This window comes from Emiliania huxleyi (genome assembly GCF_000372725.1).
Source record: "Emiliania huxleyi CCMP1516 chromosome Unknown EMIHUscaffold_159, whole genome shotgun sequence".
Lineage (NCBI taxonomy): Eukaryota > Haptophyta > Isochrysidales > Noelaerhabdaceae > Emiliania > Emiliania huxleyi.
Window position 1 is genome coordinate 255,105 of NW_005200993.1, and position 9,003 is coordinate 264,107.

The 9,003-nt window shown below is 67.4% G+C and overlaps 5 protein-coding genes across 5 annotated transcripts in view; 3 read left to right on the forward strand and 2 right to left on the reverse strand.

Moving 5' to 3' along the window:
• Positions 1–414: 414 nt before the first annotated feature.
• EMIHUDRAFT_364076 (hypothetical protein) lies at positions 415–1,646 on the forward strand (the record flags this gene model as incomplete). Its single annotated transcript, XM_005785733.1, has 1 exon — positions 415–1,646. A coding segment is annotated over one exon (970 nt), but the record flags the coding sequence as incomplete, so codon positions are not given.
• Positions 1,647–2,021: 375 nt separating this feature from the next.
• Positions 2,022–2,573, reverse strand: EMIHUDRAFT_229939 (hypothetical protein; the record flags this gene model as incomplete). The annotated part of the gene is made up of 1 exon (XM_005785734.1): positions 2,022–2,573. One exon carries the CDS (start codon positions 2,571–2,573, stop codon positions 2,022–2,024), a length of 552 nt encoding a protein of 183 aa, XP_005785791.1.
• A 766-nt stretch (positions 2,574–3,339) lies between these two features.
• EMIHUDRAFT_441650 (hypothetical protein) lies at positions 3,340–5,271 on the reverse strand. The gene is made up of 5 exons (XM_005785735.1): positions 4,557–5,271; positions 4,270–4,377; positions 4,060–4,179; positions 3,889–3,978; positions 3,340–3,625 (listed from the first exon to the last, which is right to left on the reverse strand). The coding sequence occupies exons 1-5, from the start codon at positions 4,965–4,967 to the stop codon at positions 3,434–3,436; spliced, it is 921 nt and encodes a 306-aa protein (XP_005785792.1). The 5' UTR covers positions 4,968–5,271; the 3' UTR covers positions 3,340–3,433.
• Positions 5,272–5,584: 313 nt separating this feature from the next.
• On the forward strand, positions 5,585–5,900 carry EMIHUDRAFT_229942 (hypothetical protein; the record flags this gene model as incomplete). Its single annotated transcript, XM_005785736.1, has 2 exons — positions 5,585–5,704; positions 5,865–5,900. 2 exons carry the CDS (start codon positions 5,585–5,587, stop codon positions 5,898–5,900), a joined length of 156 nt encoding a protein of 51 aa, XP_005785793.1.
• A 1,710-nt stretch (positions 5,901–7,610) lies between these two features.
• The window catches only part of EMIHUDRAFT_229943 (hypothetical protein), a gene marked incomplete at both ends in the record, with an annotated part of 2,619 nt that continues 1,226 nt past the window's right edge, over positions 7,611–9,003 (forward strand). The window contains 3 exons of the mRNA XM_005785737.1: positions 7,611–8,018; positions 8,202–8,330; positions 8,636–8,752. Coding sequence (XP_005785794.1) covers positions 7,611–8,018; positions 8,202–8,330; positions 8,636–8,752 — 654 coding nt within the window. The remainder of the gene's footprint in view (positions 8,019–8,201; positions 8,331–8,635; positions 8,753–9,003) is intronic.

Below are 9,003 nucleotides of genomic sequence, written 5' to 3' on the forward strand. Positions count from 1 at the left end.
GCCGAGCGACGCGAGGAGCGAGCGCAGGTGGACCGCCTCGCAAGCCGCCAGCGTGCCGGCAGAGATTTCGGCCTCGAATGTCGAGAGGGAGATGTGACCCTGCTTCTTGGAGAAGTACGAGAAGTCATGTCGTTGCTCAGGTCCACTCTCTCTTCGAACACTTGTGCCTCTACGGATGATGCCGGCGCTGGGGTCCCCTTCGGATGCATCGTGACAGACACAAAACTGGATTTCCACTGACATAAATAAATAAATAGAGCAGTCATCTCCAGGGAGAGATGGGCGACGCACACGAACACAGAGGGACAGTGCGCACCCCGCCCCGCTCGCAGGGCGTGCATCACACAGGTGGACTGTGACACTGGGGTGGATTGCTTTCGCGCAATTTCTTTTATTTATCGGTGATCACATACACATGAAGTCGCTCCGAGTCCTCCTCCTCGCCGTGCTGCCCGCCGCGGCAGCGCTGCGTGTCGCTCCGCAAATGCAGCTCGCGTCGGCGCCGGCCGCCGGCCTTGCCGCCGCCGCCGCCCTCGCGACGGCGCTCCCCGCCTCTGCGGCGAGGAGTGGCGGCCGCGTCGGCGGCAGGGTGAGTGGTGGCGGCGGATACCGCGGCGGCGGCGGCGGCGGCGGGTACCGCGGCGGCTACGGCGGCAGCACAAACGTCTACGTCGCGCCGCCGATGTCGCCCTTCGGGTTCGGCGGCTTCGGCTTCTCGCCCTTCGGGTACGGCTTCTCGCCGTTTGGCTTTGGCTTTGGCGTGCCGGCGCCGCTGCTGCTCCTCTTCGTCGGCGGCGCCGCCCTCACGTCTTTCCGCTCGGCCCGCGGGATCGAGGCGTCCGACAAGGCGGGCGCCGCGCTGTGCCTGCAAGTCGCCTGCTACTGCGACGACCGAAACGACTCGCTGTACGGCCGCCTGCAGTCGGTGGCGCGGTCGGCCGAGACGCAGTCGTACGAGGGCCTGCAGCGGCTGTGCTCCGACTCGTGCCTCGCGATGCTGCGCTCGTCCAAGGACTGGCTCGCCGGCCGCACCGAGAGCACGACGGCGGGGCTGCTCACCAACGACGTCGAGACGTCGTACAACCGCCTGGTCGTGCAGGAGCGCTCCAAGTGGGAGAGCGAGCAGGGCGCGCTCACGCGGTCCGCGCCGGGCCAGCCGACGTACATGGTGGCCACGCTGGTCGTGCTGCTCCGCCAGGGATCCGAGCTCCCGTCGGTCTCCACCGCCGCAGACTTGCGCGAGGCCATCTCTGCGCTGGCGGCGGACGTGAGCGTCGAGGATAACCTGCTCGCCGCGGAGCTCCTGTGGACGCCCGAGGACGGCAACGACGTCATGGAGCGCGACGACCTCTTCCTGAACTTCCCCGAGCTGGTGAACGTGTGAGCGGCGCAGTGCGCACACACGGCCCGGCGCAGGCTGCGGACAGAGCGGCTCGCGCAGCAACGCAGCAACTCTTGTAGTGGTAGTGAGCTGTCTCAGCTCACAGGAGAACGAGGATCTACACCTTCGAGCGCGAACAAGCCGAACCCCCCCGGGCCGATCTCTGATTAGTAACATCACGTGCGTATTGGTTGTGAGAGATACACACGGCGCGACGCGGCCTAGAGCTCTCTCTGCACTCTGGTCTCTCGGTAACTCTCGGTCTCTAGGTAGGTAAGGTAAACTTCTCCACACACACGAGGTGGTGGGGCAAGGGGGGGCAACCCTCGCGTCTCCACGTCTAAAACGACAGGAGCCCCACGGCATTCAAAGTGCAAGGCCCGTTGCGCGTGGGTGAGCGGTGTGTGTGTGTGTGGTGTGTGGTGTGTGTGTGTGTGTGTGTGTGTGTGTGTGTGTGTGTGTGTGTGTGTGTGTGTGTGTGTGTGTGTGTGTGTATCTCGGTCTCTCGTTCTCTCGAGAGTGTCGAGATCGATATAAAAGCACACCGATATAACAGATATCTCGCACGCAGTACCGTGCAGAGAGTCCGGCCCGACGCACAAACCCATAAAGACATTCGCGCTCACGGACCACCGCGTGATCATACACCAGCACCCCCGCTCAGCCGGAGCGCCGCCCACAGCCTCTCCAGCCACCCGTCGATCTCAGTGTTGCCTGTGCGGTCGTCGGCCTCGCCGCGCCTGCAGAAGCGCGTGCCGCCGAGGTGCTTGAGCCACGAATCTACCTTCTCAGCCGCCTGGTTGCAGTCGCGAGCTCCAAAGCAGTCCACGCGCCGCCACGCGACGGCGAGGAGGTTCGAGTCGCCAAGGCCGAGCACCGCGAACTGAAGCCCGTCCAGCGTCTTGGGGCCGTGCGATTTGCGTCGGAGGAAACGGAGGCAAGCTGCTGAAGCTGGGCACGGCTGCTCGTCCTCGACCGTGGTGATCAAAAGCAAGGCGGGTGAGGACTGCGCCGGCCCGCCGCTGAAGGCCTCAAAGTCGACGAGATTGTGCATGGTCACCTCGACGCCGTTCTCACACGCTGCGTCCCGCACGCGCAAAGCGATTGCCTCGCTGAAACCACCGCCGTGGAAGACGTTCAGGTGCGAGCTCTCTCTCCGCGACGCGAGCAGGGCCTCGTGCGGAAGCGCCATCCACACACCCCTGGCTGTACTCCTCGCTACCTAGGAGCGCAATGCGGAAAAAAGAATCTTAAGAGCGGAAAAAAGAATTTGGCGGCCAAGAATTTTTGTCCGACTATCACCGCAGACTGCCAATGAGGCATTCCCTTCCTCTGTGCGGTCACTGTCAGACAGCTGTCAATCCCACTGTGTGCTATCGGGGGCTGTCGGACAGCTGTCAGGCTGTCAGATTTGGGTCTCACAGCACCGGATCGTCTCGCATGGCAGACTCTCGGCTGTCATACTGTCAGATACGTGCTGTCGTGCTGTAAGAAAGCTGTCAGGCTGTCGGGCGCTGTCACGTGTCAGGCGCTGTCTGGGTTCACTGTCAAGCTGCCAGAGGGCTCAGGCCGCATACGCTCCGCAAATCTACATGTACGGCTTGACTAGCTCGAGCTGGCGCTCCTCGCACGCGTGCACGAGGTGGTCCGCCCAGCCGGGGGCGGCGACGCCCAGAACCCTCTGCGGGCCTCGGTTGAAGTAGAAGAAGTATTCCGTCGCCCGCGCGTGTGCTTGGGGATGTCCGGGCTGACCACGCCCCATCCACGCGATTTGGCCGAACATTGTGAAGCATTGGCGGATTGAAGAGACAGCGCGGAGGCTCGGATCGAAGAGGTACTGGGAGCCATTTGGCCATTTTGAGGGCGCGAAGAGCTCCGACCTCCGTGCTCCGTGCGGAGCCTCTGCGTGGTGAGAAACTGCGTAGACCCGGGCCTCCCATCCCTCCCTTGGGCTGGCTGTTTTCTTTCTTTCTTTTTACGGCTAGCGTCAGCTGTCTCGACTTATCCGAAGGGAATCCCACAGTGTATCACCTGGCTGACTCACCGGGTGACTCACCCGTGCATTGTGAGCGCCTCGTTCAGCGCCTGCAGGAAGAGCTCGTGCTGGAGCTGGCCGTCGAGCCGGCCGGCCTGTGCCCAGCCGTGCACCGGGTCGCCGACCGCCTCGCAGCCGCTCGCCTCGAGCAAGAGCTCGAGCGCCCAGCCCAGCTCGCGCGGCGCCTTAAGGTACGGCCGCAGGTGTGCCTAGCAGGCCCCAAGTGAGGTGAGGCACACACCTCTCCACACGCCAGTGTGGGGCAAGGGCCGGGCGGTCCCCCCGCCTCTCCACTCTCCCCAAAGCATTCATGACAGTGCCAAGAGTCGAGGCCCGGTGCTCAGGGGCGAGCGGTGTGGATGGACTGCGTGCCTACTCTGTCCACCGGCCGTCTTGCGATTTCAGGCCACAATTGTGTGTGTGTGTGTGTGTGTGTGTGTGTGTGAGGACAGAGAATCGCCCCGTCACGCGCCTTGAGCCAGAGCTCGGGCCGGAGGTACCAGCCCTCGTCCCAACTGGGCGCCGGGGTGCGCACCACCAGAAAGGCGAGGTCGGCGCCCGCCTAATCTCGGGTGATGGGTGATCTCGGGATAATCCCGGGATGATCTCGGGTGCTCTCGGGATGATCTCGGGGTGATCTCGCCTTGAGCTCGACGCCCTCCCGCAGCGCGAGCCGCTCGGCGTCGAGCGAGAAGAGCCGCGTCTCGAAGTCGCCAAACTCGAGCTGCTCGTGCCCGCCGGCATAGTCGGTCGGCACGCACCCCTGCGTAAGGTAAGGTCAGGTAAGGTCCACTTCTCCACACACACTATCTCGGCAGAGTCTCGGAGCTATCTTGGGAGTGTGCGGCGGCGCCTCCGACACGCCGCTGTCGATCAGCAGCGCGCAACGCTGGTCGGAGCTGCGAAAGGCACTGACGGTGAGCCGCCACGGGCTCTCTCGTCGTGTGTTTCGCACCGCGAGCTCGCCTAGCCGACTTGCCACGGACGCGTCGCGACCGTGTCCTAGAGAGCCGCTGGGGCCCGCGCGCAGAACGCCCAAAGATATCAACCAGCGCCTCCTGGCTCCATCTCGGCTCCATCTAGGCCTCATCTGGGCTTCATCTGGGCTTCATCTCGGCTTCATCTCCATCTCGGCTCCATCTCGCCCAGGAAATCGACGAGCGCCTCCTGGCTCTCCAGCGCGGCCTCTGGCACGGCGCCGGCGGCCAGGTCGATGTGCGCGTGCACGTAGCGGTGCTCGCGGCCGAGCGCCGGGTAGGGCGTCGCCGAGAGCGGCTTGCAGACGTCGAGCAGCACCGCGTCGCCCGCACAGATCCGCACCAGGAACTGGTACTGCTCGAGCGGCGGAGGCCGTCTCCGCTGCGTCGGCCGCGCGAGGCGCGCGTAAACGCTCTGGAAGCTGGCGACCGCACTCAGCGACGCGGCCGCCGGGTAGTCGCGCCGGCACAGCTCTCTCCACAGATGGTTCGAGCCAGCGGCGTCATTCCAGCGTCGACAGACTGCACCAGCGGCTAGCAAGCCCGTCGGCCCTCCAGTCCAGGACAGGGCCATTAGGACAAGGGCTAGCAGGTCGTCGTCGTCCAGCAGTAGTGTCAGCGTCAGCGGCGGGCTGTTCTGGTCGACAGACACCTCGTCCTCGATGTGATCACGGTCGGAACAGATCAGAGTATTACCCTCCTTATAAACCGCGCCCGAGGTGGACTCGCTGCTGCAGACGGGTGGCTGCAGGCTATAGGACGGCTTCTCACTGTCGGCTTCGGCTGTCTGATTGCCGACGAGCCACGGCGGCTTCTCGCTGTCGGAGCGAGCGGGCGGAATGTCAAAGACGCTGAAAGGATCTTGGGAGGACGCCGCCCGGTCAGCCATGTGTGAGAAAAAAAATGGCACCAGCCAGGCAGTTGATTTGGCCCTGGCACCAGCCTTGGCAGTTGAGTTGGCCTTGGCACCAGCCTTGGCGGGCGGGCACGCGGGACATGCACGGGCGCCAAGGGGCGCGGCGCCGACAATCACGGCGGTCATTGCGGCGCAGGTGGGGGGACGGGAAGTCCGTCGGCGTTGCCGGGGGCCCAAGGAAGCGCGAGGGAAAAATTCCGCCGCTGAGGGCGCTCGTGCGGCAATAGCCGAGTGGAGGGGGGAGCGTGCCGGACGGGGCGTCGTCGCGCCGTCCGATGGTCTGCTGCCCCGCGCAGCAACCGTCGGGCGACGACCCGGGGGCCAAAAACCCGGCGACGACGGCGCTCTGGATGGGGCGTGACCTCCTGCCTCCAACCTCCTTCCTTTTTGAGCAGGTGTGACGCCGCGCGAGCGACGCTCCGAGATCGCCCGAGATAGCGCGGCGCGGCCCCGAGATCGCCCGAGATAGCGCGAGATCGCCCGAGATCGCGCGGCGCGGCCCGGGGCGGGGTGGATGGGTTGGGAGCGAGGGGGCGGAAGTGACCAGTGCGGTAGATCGGTCAGCTCGAGGCGCGTGAGCCGGACTTGTGAGCCGGACCACCCCCTCTTGAACCCTGCGTTGTTGAGCCAGGACTCAACATACTCGGGCTGTCGCCGTCCCAAACTGTCACTCCCCTCTCTCCCGGCCGACACTCACAGCCGCGGCGGCCGAGCTGCAGGCAATGCTACCGGCGAAAGATGATGCGCGCGCCGGAGAGTTAGGTCGCTCACATGGTGGGAGGGGCCTGCTACGTTCAGGGTTCGGCGCTGCAAAAGAGCGTGTCTCTCGTCACTAAGGGCACGGTGAACACTTGTGCCTACATTCATCCTTCCGTGGCGTTTATGTGCGGGTCGGGTCGGGTGGGGAAGGCGGACCGGCACTCGTGTGGATTCGAGCGCCGGTGCCGCCGGCGTGGCGCTAGCAGGGCGCTAGAGAGCCCGATCCATCGCTCTCGAGCTCCTCGCGCTGCCCAGGTGCCTTGGTCGTATCCACTTCTGGATGGCGATCGATTCTGCCTTCCCCGCTACCTACCTAGGGAAGAGATGATTTTCCCACCTACATGGAACATGCACAGAAAGAATAAATTCTTGCATTTTTGCTCCCGGCTAAGGGAGCAAGCAAGCCCACTCAACCCCAAGTACTCACCATTCTTACAGTGGTGTAGCTTGTGCAGAGGCTGCAGCCTCTGCTGGGGCGGAATGCGCGGGGTTTTCGGCGCGATGCCCTCGGCGAGTACACGCTACAGCTGTGCCGCACGCTCTCCTGCGCGCGCGTGACGTGTGGGACGCGTGCGCTGCGCTCAAACGTCGCGATTTGGCGATAGGCGCTCGAGCCGGCGCACAGCGGATAGGTGCGCCGCGCAGGGGGGGTCGGAGGGGTGCGAGAGGGGGCGTGGGTCGGGCGCGCACCGGCTGGCTCCGGGAGCGGCCGTCACGTCGAGGAGTGGGGCTGTCGGCGGCTCGAGCGCCGAGGCGAGCCGCTCTGCTGCGCCGCCGACAGCCCCTCTTCCGAGCCGGCGCGTGGAGGCGAGCCGCGGCCGGTGTCGCTGGTGCGGGGGCGGCGCAGCGTTTATCCCCCCCCACCCGCCGCCCGCCCGCCCGCCCGCCCGCCCTCAGGCCTTGCCCCTCCGCAGGCGCGGGAGCGCTCGCCGGCGAGCACCTCCTACCTCTCGTCGCCCGGCTGCTCCCTTCCCCCGTCACCCGCCGCGCCCTCGCCCGGCCGCCTCACCGCGCACGGATCGCTCGCCTGCTCGCCGCCACAGCCGCGTGCGTGTCCCCGCGCCGCCACGCTTGCCCCCTCTCCTGACGCGCACCCCGCGCAGACGGCGCTCCGGGACAGACGGAGCAGCGACCGCGCGCGCGGTCGCTGCTCCGCCCCTCCGTCGCGCGCGCCGCGCGCGCGCGCTCTGCCGCCGCTGCCGCCGCGCCCCCCTCGCCGTCTGTTTCCCGCCGTACTCGAGTATGGTGTGCGGTGCGCGCACGCGCAGCGCACACAGCAGCACCTCCCCACACCCCACCCACCCCGTCGCGCCGCCGCCGCCGCCCCCGCCGCCGCCGCCGCCCCCGCTGTAGCGTTTGGGGGGGCGACTGGCGACGGCAAAAATGCAAGCCCCGCCCCTGGCCACTGTAAAACAGACAACCCAGGGAGGGATGGGAGGACGGCACGCCACACGGGATTTTCATGCGCGCACTCCCGTTTCTTTTTTCTTCGAGTGCGCGCGGTCTGCTGTGTGCAGCTTGGCCAATAACCTGCCGCGGTCCATGTGCCTGTCCTCCGGCTCCTCTGAGGGCTCCGGCTCCGGCTCCGACGAGCAGGGAGGCGGCTCCGACTCTGACTCCGAGGACATCAACGTCGACGAACAGGGCCGGCCCGCCATCGGCGGATCGATCGACCTCTCGACCCGGGTCTTTGACGGCGCGCTGCCCTCCGGCGCCGACCCCGGGCCGCTCATCGCCGACTGCGAGGCCGTCTTCACGGCGCGGGCGACCGGCGCGGGCGAGGGGCTCTCCTCCGGAGCCACTTTTTGGGTGGCGGCCAACGCGAAGCCGAAAACGGCGCTCGAGCGGCTCGCGTTGCAAATCTTTGCGCATCACGCGGCCGGCGCGGAGTACGACCCGTCGCGCTCGGGCGCCGAGTGGTGGACGGTCGTCATCGACGATACCGACGACGTTGGCCTGCACTGGGACCGCGACTACGACTTGCAGGCTCGCCATGCCGCCACGCCACAACTGCCGCCACCACCACCACCGCCGCCGCCGCCGCCATCACCACCACCACCACTGGCGCCGTCTCACCACCGCCGCCACCGCCGCCGCCATCACCGCCGCGACGCGCCCACACAGGCCGACCAGGGGCTGCTGCTGCACCCGCACCTCGCCACCGTCACCTACCTCGCCTGCCCGGCGGCGGCGGCGCCGACGCTGGTGCTGGAGCGGCCGTCGCCGCTGCTCGCGACGGAGACCGCCCCACCGCCGTGCGGCGTGCGTCCACTGACACCTCCACGACACCTCCACGACACCTCCACGGTAGGAGCCGCTCTCCGGGCCCGTCCCCTCGGCGTGTGTCGTCCGGCCCACATTCGGCCGCCACCTGGTCTTTGACGGCAAGCTGCTTCACGGCGCCCTTTCGGACCTCGCCCTCCCGCCGCCGCGCGCGGCCGCGCCTGGCGGCGAGGGCAAGCGCGTCACCTTCCTGGTCAACGTGTGGCTCAACCACGCGCGTGGCGGCCGAGGTCGAGGCGCGTCCCCTGACGCGTCCCTGACACACGTCCCTGACGCGTCCACAGGCGCCTTGGGGCGCCGAGCCGCTGGGCAAGAAGCTGGCGAAGAGGCTGGCGGCCCCCGCCTCGACCTCGCTCACCCTCCGGGAGGCGACCCTCTCGCGCGGCGCCGCCGTCGGGCCGGTGTGCGCCGCGGGCGGCGGCGGCGGCGGAAGAAGCGGACGCGGAAGCGGCGGCGGCGGCGGCGGCGGCGGCGGCGGCGGCGGCGGCGGCGGCGGCGGCGGCGGCGGCGGCGGCGGCGCGGCTCCCAACCGCACCTTCACCTTTGGAGAGCGCGCCGCGAGGATGCAGCTCACGCTGCCTTGTCCAAACGAAGCGGACGCCGCCGCCGCCGCCGTGGACGGGTTTGCGCGGGTGGCCTTTTTGGAACGGGG